The following is a 20,958-nucleotide window of genomic DNA, read 5'->3' as shown; positions in this document are numbered from 1 at the left end:
GCTGCCCCATCTGAAGACTGTCCTGGCCAGGCAGAGGAAGGATGAGGAGACCTTCCCAATGGACCCTGTCAGTGAACAGGCTAGTAACATTGATGACACCCCTGTGCACAACATTGGGATGGAGAGACAATGTGGCAAGGTGGACTACAAACTGAAGAAGTTGGGAACTGAAAAACTGAATTACTGTAGTTCTGCCACAGTGCTTTGGTAGATTCTGCACGGCAACTCCAACGCGTGTTGGATAAAGCTTTAAGTGTGAGATCTATGTTGGAATTGCCAAATACCCTGTCCCATCGGTGTGTGGATGCAGTTGTGAAGTTGTAAATAGACTGAATCAAGTCAAAATACTTAGAGACTTCATTTCCACATCTGTCAATGCTGTTGACTCCCACCAAATTCAAAGAGTGAGCTGCACATGGAATATAGTGTATTAATGGGTTGCTTTTCTTTAAGTGAGCCTGCAACCCATTATACCTCCCTGACATGTTGCTGGCATTATCATAAGCCTGCCCCCTGCAATTTGACAGCTCTAACCCTAGATTTTCCAACAGAGACATGACACAGTTAGCCAAACCCTTGGGGCCTCTGGCCTTCTGTGGCTTGCGGCCGCGGGGCCAAGTTGGCCTGGCCCTTTGGGGCCTCTGGCCTTCTGTGGGTCGTGGCCGCGGGGCCAAGTTGGCCTGGCCCCTTGGGGCCTCTGACCGTCTATGGATCGTGGCCGCGGAGCCAAGTTGACCTGGCCCCCTGGGGCCTCTGACCCTCTATGGATCGTGGCCGCGGGGCCAAGTTGGCCTGGCCCCTTGGGGCCTCTGACCGTCTATGGATCGTGGCCGCGGGGCCAAGTTGGCCTGGCCCCTTGGGGCCTCTGACCGTCTATGGATCATGGCCGCGGGGCCATGTTGGCCTGACCCCTTGGGGCCTCTTACCCTCTATGGATCATGGCCGCGGGGCCAAGTTGGCCTGACCCCTTAGGACCTCAGGCCCTCTGTGGATCGTGGCCGCGGGGCCAAGTTGGCCTGGCCCCTTGGGGCCTAAGATTATTATTTTTGCAAAAGTAGTTTTGCTTGGGTCGCGGCCGCGGGGCCAAGTTGGCCTGGCCCCTTGGGGCCTCTGGCCCCCTGGGCCTGGGCCCGGTAGGCCCGGTCATTAATCCACCTATGCCTAGGGGGTTAGAGCAGGGCGCTGTGCTCTGAGAAGGTTGCAAGTACCCGGTTCAATCGAGACAGCCGGCACACTGGGTCCGTGAGCAACACCCTTAACCTCACACTGCTCCCTGGGCGCCGCACAATGGCAGCCCACTGCTCCCCAAGGGGATGGGTTAAATGCAAAAGTGATTTTCTCCAATGTGAGATCAATAAAGTTCAGTCATTATTATTAATCTTCCAGCTGCTGGGAGGAAGGATCTGTGATAACGCCCCCTGGTGCATTTAAGGTGCAGCAGTCTGTCACTGAAGGAGCTCTCCAGTTCTGCACCAGTTTCATTCATGGGGTGGGAGACTTTATCCAACAGATGTTCATTTAGTTCGGATCCTTTTGTTTCCCACCTCCTGCACTGAGTCCATAGGGCATCCAATCACAGAGCTGGCCTTCCTGATCAGCTGATCCAGCCGCTTTCTCTCGTTACGGATAAGCCACTGCTCCAACAGACAGCTCCATAGAAGATGAGTCATAGAAGGTCTTTAGGAGCGCCCCCTGCACTCCAAAAGACCTCAGTTTCCTCAGCAGGAACAATCTGCTCTGACCTTTCTTATGCAGAGCCTCATTGTTTTGAGTCCAGTTTATTATTCAGATGAACACCTAGGTACGTATAAGAGTTGTCTAAGTCTGCATAGTTATTGTTTGCTATAACTAAGGAAAGCATGTAGATGTTGAATAGGAGGGACCCCAGAATAGAGCCTTGAGGAACCGATTTTTATGGTCTCTGATTTAAAGTTCCTTACTGACATATTAGACCAGGGGTCCACAGCCTTGGATTTTAGGATCACTTAATTCAATTCAGTTTATTTCTAAAGTGCCAATTCACAACATATCATCTCAAGGAACTTTCCAGTTCACCAGATCATCCAGTCAAATTGATTCAAATGTTTCTATCGAAGGAAAACCAATTTAAGCATCGACTCTTGAATGCAATCCCTCACACTAAGCATGCTTGTAGCGACAGTGGAGATGAAAAACTCTCTTTTAACTTCATATACTAACGATGTACTTTTAATCATTTTATGTGTTTAATTCTTTTGTTTTGACAAAACACTGCCCCGGGTGGGAAATTCGGTCTGAAACCACTGCTCCCACTGCCCGCAGCATGATGCTGCCACCGCCGTATGTCACTTGGTTTTAATTCAATGAATTCAGTTTATCTCTTACTTGACAAACATCCAATAGAATTAAATGAGCAGGATCCAAGGGAAACATCTTCCAACAGACTGGGAATATTTTAGTGTTGATCTGAGTCTTTTCCATTAAAATTAATAAAATGTCCAAAGGTTATATTATTAAAGGGGTTCCTGTTAAAAGGGAATTTTTCTCTCCACTGTCGCTACAAGCATGCTTAGTGTGGGGATTGCCTTCTAGTCAATGAGTCGATGCAATCAACTGGTTTTCCTTAGATAGAAAACTTTGAATCAATTTGACTGCATGATCTGTTTAAGCTGTAAAGTGCCTTGAGATGACATGTGTTGGGAATTGGTTCTATATAAATTAACTGAATTGAATTAAATTAAATAGAGTCTGTTGTATAGATCAAGGTTTTTCCCTCCAGTTGATTAGAAATGAGCAGCGGTGTCCATATTTTGGCCTGTCGGTTTTTTTCCCACCCTCCGGAGGAGGTCCTGTGGCATCTTTTGGCACACTGCCTCCATCTGCTTCCTCCTTCATTTTTGCAGTTTCACAACCATCACATCATTTGTAACCTCAACTCCTTTTTTTATGCGCCTCCTTTTGATGTGCCTCCCCTTTGAATTTTGCAACACGGACAAGTTCCCTTGGATGCAGCTCATGCTGTCGTGCTGCTTGTGACTCACGCAACCTGTAATACAACAGCCAGCGTTTATCTGCAGCCTCCTCTCCTGGTATTTGAATCAGATAAGTACAAGACAGCACAGGTTGGAGGAGAAGCTGGGGCTATTGTCGTCACCTCTGGAACCGTGGGTGGAGTGTCTTCAGCCCATTTCCTCTTCCTACGGCCATATTTATTTTGTTAACACATGCTTTTTTACCAACCAACCAAAGAGGCGACTTGGATTTGGTGCCACAAAAACAACTGCATCCTTCCTGCACAAGAGTTGACTCAGCGGACTGGGAGGAGGGTGGAGCTTCTGTGTGTGTGTGTGTGATTGTTGGGGGGGAAGCAGAGGAGGGTGGGATCAGTGTTTGGGTGGTTGACTTTAGGATCGCCGTTCAAACAAAGAGGAGCAGCAGGGTAAGGGGGAGGGAAGGGAAGGCGAGCCAAAACGAAGGAAGCACACTGTTTCCACACAGCAGCCAACAGGGGCCAAAGGTGGCCCCTCTGATTCCCATCCGCTCCCATCAAGCTACTGTCTTTTAGGTTGTCTGCAGTTTTCTTTTTTAATAACAAGAGGAAACGTTAAAAGAAGGGATTCTCCAGTGTTTTTCTGGAATGAAATGTTCATTGTGTTCTGCTCTTCATTGCAGACAGTAATGTGACACAGATGAGGCCTTCAGGTGCTCACATGGCCCTCTGTGGAGCTTTATGTCCCCATTAGGCTGGGTTTTATAGTCCGATTGTTCGCAGGTTTCAGTAAAATGCTGTAAAAAAAATAAAAAGTTGAATCAGAAACAAACTTGGTCACATTTAGTTTTGTTTGAACTCCTGGAGTTTAAAGTTTTTTATTACGATTTTATGGGACAGGTTAGTATTTCTTATTTTGGGTCTTTAGGACGGTCAAACCTTCACATCGGTCTCAAAGTGATCACATTTGGCCTCTCTCTCTTTTTGTTTTTAAAGTATTAGATTAAAATAATCTTTGACATTCTTTCCTGCAAAAAAGTTCAATTCAATTCAGTTTATTTCTATAGCACCAATTTACAACACATGTCATCTCAAGTCACTCTACAGTTCAACCAGATCATACAGTCAAATTGATTCAAAGTTTTCTATCTCGACTCATTGACTCAAATACAATCCCTCACACTAAGCATGCTTGTAGCGACAGTGGAGAGGAAAAACTCCCTTTTAACAGGAAGAAACCTCCAGCAGAACCAGGCTCAGTGTGAGCGGCCATCTGCCTAGGCCCACTGGGGTTCAAGGAGACAGAAGGAAATATACAAAAAGCAGCTGTAAAAGGCGGCCCCATCCAAAAAAGTAAAAAAAAACAATCCATTGGACTTTGTTTCCAAGTGTGAAGACGTTTTGCTTCCCATCCAGGAAGCTTTTTTAATTCAAAATGTCAGAAATAGTGTTGAGTTTGAGGCTTTTTGCAGTAGCCCAACATAAATGTTAACACTATGTTAAAAAAGAAAATCCAACCTTAAACAGAGGGGGTGGACTCAGATATCAGCTTCCAAAAACCTACAATGCAGGTTTCCTTCCCGTTATCATCGCAACCCCAACCGCTTTACAGGGGAACAGAAGACCTCAACTGTTCAGCCAGGCCAACAATTCCCTTTAACGATGCCCCTTTCAGAGACATTGACGGGTATGGGGCATTGCAGGCAAACAAAGAACCCAAACGACCCCCATTACTAAGGGGTGGACCCGTTTGTCGGTTTTAATTTGCATGATTTCTAAGCCACATTACTGCTTTGTTGGGCTACTGTATAAAGCCTCGAACTCAACGTTGTTTCTGAATTGATAATTGGAAAAAAAAAGCTTCCTGGATGGAAAGCAAAACGTCTTCAGACTTTGAAAACAAAGTCCAGTGGATTATTTATTTATTTTTTTTACTTTTTTGGAACGAATATGACCTGGATGAATGAGAATCTTCAGCAGCATATTTTCTGCAAAATCACCATCACCCCACAGCATGATGCTGCCATAACCTTCCTCACTGTATGCCACTCTGGTAGGGAAATGCATATAAGAGGTCGACCTTCCCTTTTCCTCCTGGTTCCAGGTGTTGCCTCTTGTGTCATCCTTTAAAACATCCTCTTTCTCTTGTCCTCTGTTCCCTAAAGACCCAATTTGTAGAGTACATGCTTTAGTTTTGACTCTCCAACGTTAGCTATGGATCTCTGCAGCTCCTCCAGAGTCACTATAGGTCTCCTGATTTGTTAATGTTTAAAATGTTATTCAAAACAATCTGGCCCTGTTTGAAACTACAACTGCTGGAGTAGAAATAAATAAATATTCTTCATCTTAAGATAAACTTATTGAAATTCTAAAGGTTCAAATAAATTTTTTCTTTGTGGTATAATATCTTCTTTTCTTGTAAAAAGTTGATTTACTCTGTCTCTGGTTATTTTAGGTCATGGGTTTATGCAAATGAGGCAAACTGCAGGAACCAGAAGTGATGCTGCACATTTCAAAATAAGAGTCATCATTAGGCGACCATAAAAGGTTTTTTTTGGTTGTTTAAATTAAAATTATTTGGTTTCCTTCCTTTTATAGAGCAGTCCCCCAGATAAACCAAAGAATTAGTTACATAATATGTCAAATATTCTTTAGATTTCATATTTGGACAAGAAAGTTAAGGAGTCATTATTTTTAGTGGGGAAAAAAAACAGGACAATGGTTCAATATTTGAAATATTAAGTGAACCAAAAATCCATTTGTAGCTCTAAAAAAACCATGATATCTAGATATGCATAAAAGCTAAAAGTGCAACAACTTAATTCCCCCCCCCCCCCCCCCCCCCCCATTATTGCTTAAATAAAACGAAGAAAAAAATGGTCCAAGGGAGCCATCATTTTCTTAATTTATTGCAGATTTCAGCATGGCGCCATAACGGAGCAGGACCAGTTTTAAAGGGGGCCGTGGCCCCTGTCTGGAACCGCCCATGGAATCAGTAGGCCTATTGTGTCAAAATAGGAGACCAATTTTTTGCTTGGAAAAAGTTTTCTTCTCTTAGATATATAGAAGCATAAAGTGAATAAGTATCAGATTAGAGACCATAGTAGTACAATACATGACAGGAGGAATTATGCATCCAGAACTTTATAGATCTATTTTATATTGTCACCTTTATTAAAGAAATAAACATACATCTAATAATTATCAGTCATTATTTTTATTATTTGTATTTATATGATGTCCATTTAACATAATAAATGATCTCAAACCTGTTACTGCATAGACTTTTACCGTTTTTCTTTCCTTAAGATCTGGAACAATAAGATTAAATCAAAAACATTTGAAAAGAAAAATAATTTAATTCTACAGGTAAAGTTACATTCAATTCTATTTAAATTCCAATCGATTTTAAATTGGTTATAACGGCTCTCTTTAATTTTTATATATTTAATTTATTGTTATTTGTATCTTAGTCGTCCTTACAATACGTCTCTCATTAGTAAGAAACTTTTTTTAAATTGTTCTTTTATTTGGAGCTGGTTTCCGACGAGAATTTGCCACTCACAAGATGGCGGACGCGCACGGGCTTTTACCGTGGCTGGCTTTTGCCAACTGTTGCGCTCGAGCCTTTTATTTTTTGAAACCGGAAATGGTTGTATTTACTCGGTCGCCATTGGCCGCGGCTTGTCAGCTGACCGTGTTTCCTGTCAGGAGAGGAAAAGTTCTGAAACCCCACCCTCAGCAGCGGTTGTAAGCAGCGACGTTGGAGTGGTCCGAGGAGCTGACCGAGGAAGAGGAGCGGAGCTGCGACTCCCCACGGAGCAGGACCGCCGCTTGCTACCGCCTCTATGAAACCGACCGCCGAAGTTCTGTTTGCCCGGCGCTCAACTCTCCACAGGGACTAAAAGTTAACGGCTGTTTTGTTTTTTTCTTGAAGTTTTCCTCTCTCTCTCAGGCGGTTAAAGTCGAGCAGGTTTGGAGAGCTCTTCCTGTTCCCAGAGCTCCTTCATAACACAGCCAGCATGGATGTTGCGGCGCACGGGAATGCGGGATTTCCTGTGTGGCCACCGCAGTGTTGCGTTCAGGCGCACTTTCTGGATCCTCGGGCTTAAATAATGAAGAGCGGTCAGAGCTTGAAGGTTGTCGTAAAAACAGTGGTTGGCTGAAGTGAATGCTCCTTTTCCTGCTATTCTTCTCCTCCTCTGCGCTTCCTGCTGCTGGTGGCCCCTGCTCCTAATGGCTAAAAATACAGAAAAAACTCAACATGGACGTCCGAGTGTGTGAGAAACTGTGATTTCTGAGTCTTATGAAGCAGCTTTAGTCCTAAAGTTTAGAGTCTTCAGAGTTGGAAGCTGTAACAGGTGGTGATGGATGGAGGGAGGGGGGGTAGGAGCAGATCAGCCATGATGACTTGATTCCAGAAGCTGATAATGTAGTCAGACCATGTGCAGGGAAACCACACACCTCATCAATGTTACAGAGACTGCTGCCTCTGAGATTCCATACAGGTCTGAGGAAGCCAGAGATGAGAAGATTTGAGTTTGTGAGGCGATTGGTTTCCTTTTGTCCCTGAATCTACGGCCCGGCGGTTGGGCTGACCTCTGACCTCATCTCCTTGGTCCCTGATGAGACAACAGGAAAGGGAGCAAGGTGTGATAAAGTACTCTTTACTCTCAGGCCCCCGGAGCGTCCGGTCGGGTCATCTAGCGGAGGCTCCATGGAGCCGCTGAAGAACATATTCGGTCGGAGCTCGCTGTCCAACTGGAAGAATCTGGAGCAGTCCAAAAAAGGGAACTTCATCAACCCCGTTTGGACGGCCTTGTTCGACTACGAGGCCTCCTGTAAGGATGAGCTCACCTTGCGTAAAGGTGACCTGGTGGAGGTCCTCTCGCAGGACTCCGAGATATCTGGGGATGAGGGCTGGTGGGCCGGGAAGGTCAACAACAAGGTGGGCATCTTCCCGTCCAACTATGGCTCCTTCGCCAGCGGATACGCCAAGCTGCCAGGAAGCAGCGTGGTGGAGGAGCTGAACCGCGCCGTGGTGGGCAACGTCGATCCGGAGGAGGTGGATTTCCGAGAGCTGAGCCTGGAGGAGGTCATCGGGGTCGGGGGCTTCGGGAAAGTGTACCGCGGGACGTGGCGGGGCGAGCTGGTGGCGGTGAAGGCGGCCCGCCAAGACCCGGACGAGGACATCAGCGTGACGGCGCAGAACGTCAGGCAGGAGGCGCATCTGTTCGCCATGCTCACCCACCAGAACATCATCGCCCTGAAGGGCGTCTGCCTGCAGGAGCCCAACCTGTGTCTCATCATGGAGTACGCCTCGGGCGGACCGCTGAGCCGGGCGCTGGCCGGCCGCCGCATCCCGCCTCACGTCCTGGTCAACTGGGCCGTGCAGATCGCCAGAGGGATGGTGTACCTGCACAACGAGGCCATCGTCCCCGTCATCCACCGGGATCTCAAGTCCAACAACAGTAAGTCCTTCATATCTATCAGCTGTAGCTGCCCTTCCCCCACCTGTTTCTGTGGATCCTTTACCATCATGTCTAACCTTAACCTTAACCTCCTCATGGCTGCAGCTTCATGAACAGGAAGAGAACTCAGACAGGTAGATGTGTCTCCCTGACCAAGTAAAAATAAAAAATCCTAAGATGGGAGTTTCAGGTAGAAAGGTTCTAGGCTTCAGCGACATCCTGCAGGTTTCTCTGCTCCTGAAGGACTGAATGAAGAGCAGGACCCCTCAGCTCGTCCAGTTCTCTGCCTGACAAAAAAAAAAAAAAAGTCTCATTCCTTTGATTTTGTTTGTTGAAACAGGGAAGCATCTAAACTCTGCAGGAGGCTGGAGTTGAACACCGCTCCTCTGTGGGGGGGGGGGGGGGGGGGGGGGGGGGATCAGCTGTTATATACAGGCTTTTTTTCATAATTGCGGTCTAATTTGATGACAGATCAGCGGTTTGCTAACCCTAATTTATGGACATCCAGTCACATGACCTACATACTGACAGACGTAGGCCTTGGTGGAAGAGACCGCAGGCTTCAAATAAGCTGTTATGGAGCAGAGAAATGCCTTGCTCCAGAGCAAAGGTCAGGACTTGGATAACCTGGTATCAGCACCTTTCAGGACTCATCTGTTGGACTTTGACGCTTTAGGAGGAGGCGGCTCCTTGGAGTGACGTTTGTTACATTACTGTTGCAAAAAAATACATCTTTTGTCAATGAAAATGAAAGTTTTCATAGAAATAAGATTTTGACAGTAACTTTGCTATTTTTTTTTAGTTTTTCACAGATTGTATATTTTCTAATTTAGTTTTTTCGTCATTTTCGATTTTTCCAATTTCTGTTTTTCAAACTGAATTACAGAGTTTTCCATTTAAATTTAATTATCTTCCCTTCAAATTGAATACAAACTCTCGCTCTTGACCAATTAGTTTGGCTGACATCCAGTCAACCAATAGAAATGCGTCTTTGCCTCAGAATGTGATCTGGAAAACGCATTTTATAAAAAAAAGAAATTGAGATAAAAAAGAAGTAATTATAAAATCAAGATAAAAAAAATTGAGATATAAAAAGTAATTTTTTGTGAGTTAAATTTAGTAAAATAAAACATTACAAAAAACGGTGAAAACGGCAAAATTACACTCTAACCTTTTTTTTTTTTTTTTTTTATAAACATTTTATATACAATATCTATAGGCAATATGCATGCGCAAGATGTCAGATTTGAGTTTATCCCTTTCGTTTTGCACGAAACATAGACTGTAAACTACCTTTAACGGGCGTGTGTCCCTTTAGTCACGTAAAAAAAAACAACAATTGAAGGTAATATCGCCATACGCTTAAAAAAAAAACACCAAAAAATAATTATTTTTTTTTTTGTACATGACTAAAGGAATAAACGCCCATTGAGGTAGGGTATTTTCATCCAAAAATAAAAGGATAAACGGGTATGCTGATCTGATAGAACACCGGATTACTGCCAAATATCTATTTACACACCATCTTCTCTGCTTGCAGCAATAATGGAACAAAATTCCCCTATATTCCAGTATTTAAATGCACCGGAATATTTCAGATTGTCCGTCTTCATCCTTTTCTCTGCATGCGTCCATCCATCAGTTATAAAAGCCAGACTTGCAATGCAAAAAGCAGAAGGAGCCATGTTCAGATGCTGTTTTTTTTATTTGTATTCGTTGGGGGGGGGGGATTTAGGCCTGTGCGAACCGCTCTCCCCGTGTGCGGCGAGATCGTATCACTCTCTTGTTTTTTTTGTGATTCCTCTGTAAAGCTTTGTCCCTCCGGCCTGCCTCTACATGTCTCCATGCAGCCGTAGCTCTGTTGTCACAGAGCTACATCCTGTTGGGTTGGAGGAAGGACAGTAGAGATAGAGAAAAGAGGAGGAGGGGGGGGTGAATTCAGAAAGACAATGCGTCTTTTTTCCCAGACCGGTTTGTCCAACAGGTGCAGGAGCATGGAAGGGGATCGTTAAAGGAAACGGGACGGCGTCCGGTTCAACCATAGGGTTTGTAGTCCAGTCTGTAAATGTAGTGTCACTTCCTCAGAATATGGAGGCGACTTCTTCTTTCTGGAGGTGACATTTTTTTTTTTTTTTTTTCTTACCAGAAATCGGTGACGCTTTTTTAAAAGTTTTTTTATTTTCATATCTACATGGAACATGGCAGCAGCGCTGCAGGAAGAGAAAAGACGGAATCCTCTCCTGCTTTTCTTTTCTTTCCTCTGACGGCTCGATGGGGTCAACCGTAGCTTTGCACGTTAAGGAAACGATGAGCTCAGCATAAAAAAGATAACTGGGGGAAGGAGGGGTAATTGAGCTCATCTGTCACACTGATGGATTTTTGGTGCAATGTCGTTTTCCTCCCAGCGCCTCATAAACAACGGTCGCTGTAAAAGCTAATGACCGGCAGAAGATGCTGATTAAACAGGTGCCTGAGTGAGAGTTGGGTGGAAGCCAGAGGCCATAACTGGAATTCCAGAGAGCGGAGGATCCAGTCTGGATGTGTGCAGAGCCGCGAGGCTTCTTTTCGTTTTTCTCTACATTTTTCTTTTAGTTGCCATTGCTGTGCACTGCCGATCAGATGGCATAATATCTGTAAATATTATCTCATACCTACAAGCTGAACTTATTCTGCCTTCTTGATGCGCATTCGGCTGTATTAAAACAGCAGATCCTGTTTTTATGGAGCAGAAACATATAGAGCTGTTTGAAAACTACACTTTTAAAACTGGATCTTAAAACTTGCTTATTGAGTTATTTCTTGTTTTTCTGTCAAACAGGGAGGTTTTCATTGTGGTGCATACTCTTGATTGGAAAAATTTGATTTTTCAGTTTCAAATCCACTATTTACACGTTGGGATTTTATTACAGATTTATATTTCTGTTAAAGGTATACTATGCAACCGGTGTTGATTTTCCAGTGAGGCTCCCCCCAGAGGGCGAAAGTAAAAGTGCACTGTTGTAAATATGCTCAGCTGTTCTCCTGGCACGGTTGTTTGGAGCTTAGCAGACAGGCAAACGCAACGAATCACCATGTCTACTGCGGTAGAGAGCCCTTTTCCTCTTTCTTGCCTGCTCCGACATGGGCTTTCGCTGTTTTCTCGCTGGTTCCGCCATGATAACTGCACAAATATCGCCACTGCGCTAACAACGAGCATGCCTTTCACTGGGGGCGTGTAGCAGTTCTCGCCGTAAAGCAAGACCGACTCGAGCCTGTGGGTGCGGGCCGAGGGCTCCTGCAATTGCAAGTACGGTATTTCCCCTCCAGACCACCAGGGCGGCCGAGAAAACCTTTGTTCGACCTGAAATGACTCATTTAATCATCCAAAACGTTATGGAACGCATTAATTAACTGAAAAATTTTGCATAGTATGCATTTAAATCAACTTTATCTTAATGTGCTTTATGGTTTTTTTTAAAGTAAAGAACTGGATCTGGTGTTGCTGTGAAGCAGCTGGCTGCAGAGGGGTGGTAATTCTGCTAATAAACCTGCTTTACAGTCAGAGCTGCAGCAGCTAGTGTCTGATCTTTAGCTGGAAGAAAGCACAGGGTGACAGTGGGGCGGAGGGGGACCTCCATTGGAACCAAGAACACAGTAACCTAGGGAGAAATAATTGAGAGTAAACTCATAAAAATGGCAAAGAAAACAGAGGTCAAAGGTCACGTATGGTAACCGTAACCATGCAACTGATTTTTGACGGAAGTTCTTTTTATCTCCTTTCATTTTAATCAGAGCTACATTAGTTTCAATGATTATATTTGGACCTCAAAAAAATCAACGCAGTCATATAAAGAAGTGCTGAAATCAAAAGCCTATTTTTAGGCCTCCAGATTATCTGTTACTTATATCTTTTTTTTTGCAGTTCATCAGGTTCATCCGCAGTCCTCGACCTGAGCTTCTTTTTTATTTATTTATTTTTTCTACACATAGACCTAAAACCAGCTTATATGCAACAACACGCAGCATCAAACTTTGCAGAAGCTTTAGTTAGAAGCGTCGGGGAATAGCGCCAAATTAAGCACTCTCTGGGTCGACGCTTACAGGCTTCTTTCTCAGGAAGAAGCCACAGATAGATCTTGGATCAACATGGCATTTTTGGCCACCAGTAGATAAACATCAGATGCATCTCTTTACCAGAGTGTTTTTATTTTTTTTTGGTGTTGTGTGCAAAAAAATAAGCATCCCTTGTGTTTGGTGTTTGCTGCATGCATGTGGGGAACTACCTAAAACATTTCAGATTCCTCCAATAGCTGCTCTTCATTCGATGGATAATGATCTTTAAGCTGTTTTTATGCTGGTTTAAATCCAACACTATAGGTATAAACCCACTAAATTTAATCAGACTATCAAAAGTAGCTGCTAAGGGAAACTGGAGAGAAGGAAGGTGATGAGGAAGGGTTTTTATTCCTGTTCGATTAATACTAGGAGCTTGATATTGTCTTTGACTCACTGATTCAGCTTTTGAGCTGATTTATATTTCCTTTTGAGGTGTTTTATGAAAAAATAGTAAGAAAAATACAGAAAATGTTTCGTCCAACCTTTCTTCAGTCATTAGACTGATCTGCGAGTAAAACCTTGAAAGCTCGCGAGATCAGGATGGTTTCACGAGGCTAGCAACTTGCTACAATACTACAGAAAAATTAAAGCAATAAACTCACCGATGCGTTAGCGTTAGCTTGCTTGACCGCCTCCATGATGCTGGTTTCCCTTCAGTTTGAGCGCCAAAAACGTCCCGTCACGTGACTGAGAAACCGTAACGGGATTGGCTGGGTGTTGGACGCCACAATCCATTGCTAATGTCTGTGACCTGAAGTAACCCTTCCCTTTTTACACTGAATTTAGACGCCGAATTTAAGACAGTGAAATAGAGCCAGTTGAATCTCAGTTGCTGAAAATATTGAGTTTGAATTTTGAAAGGTTGAATTTTTTGCTTTTTTTTTTTTAACTCTGAAAAGTCAAACTGAAAAAAAAAAACGGGTATTGAAATGTATTAACTGTGAAATAGTAATGTGAATTTTTAACTTGCTTGAAGTGAAAATGACAAATAAAATCTCAACTATATAGATATGGTGACAATGAAGTTTTTTAAGGTTGAAAAAATATATTTTCTGAATATATTTTAAAACACAGTAAGTACAAACATACAACATTAATATTTCAGTGACATTTTTAATTTAAATCCCAGTGGCACAGATTTACTTCCATAGAAAGGTGATAAATGGATGCCACTGAACACTCAAAAAGTAGATTTTGTGGGGAAAAATGTATCTAATTTACTTGAAAATGTGATTGTTAAAATTTATTTACCATCCAGCCTTATGTTGAGTTAGAAACACTCGTGAAAATAGTTGGAGATGACTATTGTCTTCCTGGTCTTAAAGTCAGAGAAGAGATGATTGTGACATTTAAAGCTAGCTTTAGCATCTTTTTATTTAACGATTATTTTACTCATTTGTTGATTATTTTTACGATGAATTGATCGATAATCAGATAGAAAAAGGTTCCTTAAAGGAAATTTGAAACTAAAACTGTTCCGCTTGAGGAATTCTGGGTAGAGCATATTAGCGGACACATTTTTTTATAAGAATCTTAAATTCAAAATATTTGTCTTTAATTTTTTACAATTTTGGTATAATTACTGCTCTAAGTGGGTCGCTCTGTCAGCTAAAGGCCGATTTCAGAGTCCCTATACTCCAGTCAACGATTAATCGATTACTAAATTAGTTGACGATTGTTTCAATAATCGATTAATCACGATTAATGTTTCAGTCGTACTTTTTATTAACAGTTAGTGCGGTTAGCGTGGCTAGCCTTCTAGTTTGTATTTCAGAAAATGAAACAAACCGTAAAGTCTGAGATTTTTGAAACTTCTACTCTGTTCACCCTTCCTGTTATCAACAGATAATGTTGCTCTCTCTTGCTGAAGGTTTCCATATGTAGAAAAAACAGTTTCCTTTACAATGTGAAAGAAGGCATGTCCTCTGATTTCTTTCAAATGATAGAACTTGCTTACTGAGTTATTTCTTGTTTTTCTGTCAAACAGGGTGGTTGTTATTGTGGTGCATACTCTTGAATGGAAAAATGGGATTTTTTTCTTTCAGTTTCTGACCCACTGGTTACACCTTTGGCATTAGCTGTCTAATTTAATCTCGGATAGACTGACAGAACGTAAAATAGACATTTTATTAGAGATTTATATTCCGGTTATTAAGTCAACTTTATCTTCATGGTCACAGACAAGTGGATAATATGCCTTATGAGTTGTTTTAAGCAAAGAACATTTCTAATAATCCAAATGTTTAACTGCTGAATGTTCAGTAGTGGGCATGTTAAATCGTACTAGTTCAAAAGATACCAACTCAGATAAAATATCAGCCTCATATCCTCTGTTATGTTTGTCTCTGCCTATGATGCCATACATGAAGGACAGGCCTACAGCCTTAAATGTTGGGTGGTCCTTTAATGGGAATTGACAAATGCAGTGAAACAGTGACCTCATACCCTGATTCAAATTTAAGTTTAATTTTAAGTTTCATCACATACTGATGGACTTTGACCTTAGCTTATTACAGACAGAAATGCAAAGACTAAATGGTAATGTTCTGATTAGATAATGGTCAGAAATTGGTCTGATTTTAGCTAAAAACAATCTAGTTAATTGAGATTGGTTAGTTGTTACACAAGCAATCAAAATATGGCAGATTTTTGCTGATATCGTGCTGGAAATTACTCAATGTCATTATTGAATCGGAAGTGGAAAAAAAAAAGTTGTTGGGACATCCCTAGTTTCAAAATGATGGTGAAATATGTTCAGAGAAAAATGATTTCTAAACCAGCCTGGCAAAAGGTTAGTTCATCACCTTCCAGGCTGATTGACGGAGGTGTTGGTTTCTCATCTGTTTTTGAACTTCTTCAGGTCAAAGCATTATTTGTTGCTCTTTAAGAGGTCTGAAGCCTACTTCGTGTTGTCAGACAGGTACTTTTCATAGAGCTATGCATTTCTACAGGTCTGTTAGTAAAGGTGAAAGAATCTGGTTAATTCTTTTTGTTAAGAAACCTAGTAATATTTTCTCATTTAGCTTGGTATGTTCAGACGGCTCCCCCATTTATGAAAATACATTTCTGTTTAACTTGTTTTAATTAATCTAAATCCATTTTTTTTTTAAACGTTAGAATGTCAAAGACAGAACTCTTTAAAACTAAAACCACGACTCAGTGGGATTCTAATCCTCTATCAGGCTAGTTGCTATTAGCGGTACTGTGATGATATGCAAACTGTCTGAAATGCAGCCAATCACAGCGTCCATTAGCTTCTAAAGTACAATAAAATCCACGTTGGGTTTTGTCTTTAGGGTTGCTGAAAACCGTCTTAATTTCTAATCTAAAATTTGAGGCGTTAAAAAGAGTTTAAGAGGATTTTTCTGACTGCAGGTTTGCAAGGGTATGACGGAGTATTAGGGCCACGCTAGAGATTATTATTTTTTTTTTTCGAGAATAAAGTCATAATGGTATGAGCATAAAGTTGCAACATTACGAGAATCAAGTCGGAACGTTACCAGAGTCAAGTCGCAACGTTACGAGAATCAAGTCGCAACATTACGAGAATCGAGTCGCAAAATTACAAGAATAAAGTCATAATGGTATGAGCATAAAGTCGCAACATTATGAGAATCAAGTCGCAACATTACGAGAATAAAGTCATAATGGTATGAGCATAAAGTCGCAACATTACGAGAATCGAGTCGCAACATTACGAAAATCGAGTCGCAACATTACGAAAATCGAGTCGCAACATTACGAGAATCGAGTCGCAACATTACGAGAATCGAGTCGCAACATTACGAGAATCGAGTCGCAACATTATGAGAATCGAGTCGCAACATTACAAGAATAAAGTCATAATGGTATGAGCATAAAGTTGCAACATTACGAGAATCGAGTCGCAACATTACGAGAATCGAGTCCCAACATTACGAGAATCGAGTCCCAACATTACGAGAATCGAGTCCCAACATTATGAGAATCGAGTCGCAACATTACAAGAATAAAGTCATAATGGTATGAGCATAAAGTTGCAACATTACGAGAATCAAGTCGCAACATTACAAGAATCAAGTCGGAACATTACGAGAATAAAGTCGTAATAATACTCCGTCGTAGCGAGGGCAAATTGGATACACTGTTGCATTATTTATTTTATTTAAAATGGGTTCTGCGTTCAGCTAATTGTAATTCTACGCTCGTTGAGGAGCCACATTCAACTCTCTTCTAAAAAATTTTTTTTAGATTGAAAAGTTTTTAATTTCAAGGGGACGTATTTTTCCATACTTTTTTTTTTTTTATCAGAAAACCACTAAGTTAGCTTAGCTTGTTAGCTCCTGCCAAAAACTTAAATTGTCTTTTGTTGCATTTTTTTTTGGGGGGGGTTTTAACATCCAACTCTTCTGTATATCAAGATGTTACTGCAGATAAATGAACAGGAAGATGGTAGAATCTGACTAAAGAATGAGAGATGATTGGGTGTTTATTAACGTTTTAAAAATAGGATTTGTTATTTTTTCATCCTGCATTAGAAAAGGAAGTTCAGCCTTTCTGGAAGTCTGATTCAAGCATCATCAGTTCCTTTGACCCAACCAGGGGAACATCAGACACTCCAGCAGGATGACTCCATTATGTTAGAAAGGAGCTATTTAAAAAACTCTACATAATGCTACGAAGTTGAAGGAGGTTAGTGTATGTCTACGAGATGATGCATCGATCTACGCCTGTTTTAACCCGATCAGTCATGGCTTACTGGTAGGATGTTAAAATCAGGTCAGCAATTGTAGTAATGCAGAAAGATAGACAACACTGCATGCATTAAATGCTTTAAACTGTTTTCATACTGCACGCCGTCGTCATTAATACCAGTTAGCAGGGAAATCTGGGATAGTTTTCTTTTAAATGCAGCATTCAGATGGGCTGTAGGTCTCTATGGTATTGGCTGGCTGGCATGAATGCAGGGAACAGAACATAACGTGCTGCTTTACAATTCACACAATGCTTTAGTAATGACAGATTGAGTCAACATATTGTGCAGGTCTATGCTTTACCCCTAACTAATGCCTAAAAAAGGGAACACATGGTTATTATGACTCTGGCTTGAAATGTGTTTTTGATGCATATCTCTGCTTCAGTGGAATTAAAATGTCTTAAAGCTTTAATTTTAGCATATGCATTCAGTCTGCGGTGGTTGATTCTGTCTCATGTAGGTCCTTGAAGGTGTGGGAGAATTCTCTAGTCGGAGTCGCTGCATGTTCCTGTGGTGGAAGTAGAATGCCTAAGAGAAGGACTTCCTTTAGTTGTGCAATTTCTCTTTAACGGGAAGTTAAATCCTTCTGTTCTTCGCTGTACTTGATGCGTCAGAACTTCAGCTCTAGCTCCAGTCGCTACCTCGCACCTCGGCCAGAGTTGGACCTTCTTTGTGAGGTTGCAAGGAAACTATCCTGACGAAGGTTAAATTTCAACAGAATCTCCGGGGCTTGTTAATAAGTGACTGCTCACTGACAGACTTTCACCTGGTCCGGAGAATCATTTATAACCCCCCTTGTTGAAGTGGCTAACCAGACACAGACCTCCTCTTTGTCTGTGCTATTCTCAGTGGGGGTCGAGCTTTGAAGATGCTGCCTCTGATCTGTGTCTTCAATGCTCTAAGACTCTAGTGGTAAACATCGATTGATCCTTGACCAGGATATCAATGAAGGAAACATGCTACTATTGTTGGAGAATGATTAGCATTGGGGACATTGTTTATTGTTACTAAATTTATTTAGTTTTTTATTTCTCAATCAACATTTGCAAGACAGAAAGTGGGTAAAACACACTAAATCAATAAAAAACTGAAGATGACATAAATTATTTCCTGCATTAATGTTTTACCTACTGCATAAATTAATCATATGTTATCACGTAACGCTTAAAGACAGCAGAGACACACATTGGATTAAGCCATGTATGAATTCAATGTGCAACAGTTTTAAAGACTTTTGGTACTTTGAAAGGTTAAGGGGCTGGCTAGCCTGGCCAGTTTGGAGTTCTGATTTTACCAAAAATAAAAATTGCGATTATTTTTAACCAACCAAGTTGCGATTTTATTTCGATTTTCCTTTGTCTTAATCTCAAACTTGCAGATGTTTCACCCAGGCTTTAAATTTTTGAAAGCTTGCTTAGCCAGAGTCCATTGTTGCAGGACTTTACTGTAACCTTAAGGGCTGTGTTTACTCCGGCGGCAGTGTGTCGCACTTAGATTGTCACAGGTATGACGCAGATATTTTTTATTTATGCCCAATTTTGAAGCGCGGTCTGCGCTATATTATCCCACGCCACAATGCAAAAGGGACAGTCACGAACTAGCTAGGAATGTGGGTGTCCGCGTGTCGGTTTGACGAGCTTATTCGCCGTCTTCAGGCTTCAGGTGCAAACCAACAGACCATTGCTCAGAGCTACAAACTAGTGTCATGTACGGTGTCTGGGATAGTGTCCGAGGTGTGCCAGGCATTGTGGACGGCGCTACAGCCAGAGTTTCTGCAATTAGGTACCAAACAGGAAATGTGCATAGTATAGAGTGGATGTAGAATTGACCAATCAGAGGCCCCCTTCTCTCCACCCTGTGACGCTATCTGCGGTACTTTCTGCGGTCACCTACAGTTTTTGGGGAGGTTTCACCAGAGTGTCTGCAGACGACCTGGTTTCTGAGCATAAACCAGGCTTTAGCATGAAAAATACTTACTTCTACCTGCGTGCATGGACCTGCATGCTAGCCGCAAATCTATCTACCTTTCTCTGTGGCGACAAACCCTCTTCAAGTTAGGGATGCACGATATAATCGGCCCCCTATCGGTATCGGCCTGTATCGGCCTTAAAACTGAAGATCGGACATCGGCCACCCCACCGATATTTAACCCGATATTTGATCAGCTTCTGAGTTTCTAAAGTCTAAATGAAAAAAAAAAAATACTACTACTTCTTCCTCAAAAACCTCTTTTTTACAGACTTAAAAACTTCTAAAGACGAGGGAAAAAATATTGATACATTAAAATATCACAATATCTTCATATGCTGATATATTGCCATTTAAAAACACCATATCAATCTCTTTTACTAATGAAATATTGCTATATGTCATCGTTATGCTATGAAATCCCCCGAAAATCCACGAAATTTTGCCATATTTTTATATGTTGATATATTGACGCGGTATCGATCTATTTTACTGACAAAATCTCACAAGAATTTGTAAAATATCACGAGAGTTTGTAACAGAACGATGAAATTTCACGAATTTCACCGCGTTTTTAAAAATCAATTTGATATCAGCATATGAAAATATATTTGAGTATATTATTTTTCAAAGTGTCAGAAACGGATAACAAAACTGCTATTTTCAATGACTACTTATTTTTGTCCAGCTTTAACATCGGTATCGGTATCGGTTATCGGCTACATGAGTTTTAAAATATCGGCATATCGGATATCGGCCAAAATCCCAATATCGTGCATCCCTACTTCAAGTGTTTTACTACCACCTTAACCCCTGGAGTGTGAAATTAATCTTGTTAAATAGAGTGTTATCAAAATTGAATGGCTCTGCGATTTGAACATACTGTTTAGTTAAATTGTGATTATATTGCAAATGCAATTAATTGCCCTGCCCTACTGGCCAGCCAGACTACGACAATACTTTACTGTAACCGTCAACGGTCAGGATTGTAGCTGCAACAGAGCAATGTATAAATATTACCCTTTATTATGTCCTTAAAGAACTGTTTATATCGTGAAACTTTAAACAACTGGCTGCTGGAAGAGCTTTTCTCCTTATAAGAAGATATTTTGGTATCACATGTCTAGTTTGGTTGGTTCTGAACTGTTTCCACCGACTCTCAGTCATGCAAAGTGAAAGCGGACTCTACCAGCTACTTTCCAGTATAATATGCCGAGTACTTGATGTAAGTCAGTCTTGCTGGCCAGGCTATGGGGGTTTTCAGCAGCGCTTTTTACTCGCTGAAGGAAGTACACTTGCTTTTAAGTTGTCGCCAAAGTCTCCAATGACAGAAAAATTAAGTAGATTTGTAGCTTTTAGCTGTTTTTAAAACAAAGTCGCTAGCAACATGTATAGCAACAAAGTCTGAGTAGGTAATGGTGCTCTTGAGTTCTGTAGCTATATTACTGCCATCTAAGTGGTTGGAGTGAGAATATTGGTGTCTAAGCACTTGTCAAATGTTACAAGCCTAAACTTTAAAATGTTTTATGGTTGCAAACATTGGGAATATTGCAAATGCAATTAACCGTCCAGCTTATTACCAATAAAAAATATTTTTAAAGGAAAAGTCCGGTCAGCAATGAATGATCAATGGATCATTTTCTATACCTAAAACTAATACGTTTGCTGTGATTTAATGAATTTAATGTTAATCAGTAAAAAAAAAAAAATAATTTCATCAA

General features: G+C 41.5%; 1 protein-coding gene across 1 annotated transcript in view; it reads left to right on the top strand.

Annotated features, from left to right (window-relative positions):
• The first annotated feature begins 6,752 nt into the window (after window positions 1–6,752).
• Window positions 6,753–20,958, top strand: part of LOC119772143 (mitogen-activated protein kinase kinase kinase 11) — a 78,393-nt gene continuing 64,187 nt past the window's right edge. The window contains exon 1 of the mRNA XM_038268449.1: window positions 6,753–8,439. Coding sequence (XP_038124377.1) covers window positions 7,686–8,439 — 754 coding nt within the window. The 5' untranslated portion in view covers window positions 6,753–7,685. The remainder of the gene's footprint in view (window positions 8,440–20,958) is intronic.

Source organism: Cyprinodon tularosa, unplaced genomic scaffold (assembly GCF_016077235.1).
Source record: "Cyprinodon tularosa strain WSP-4 unplaced genomic scaffold, ASM1607723v1 ctg70, whole genome shotgun sequence".
Taxonomy (NCBI): domain Eukaryota; kingdom Metazoa; phylum Chordata; class Actinopteri; order Cyprinodontiformes; family Cyprinodontidae; genus Cyprinodon; species Cyprinodon tularosa.
This window is presented reverse-complemented; position numbering and strand designations above follow the sequence as displayed.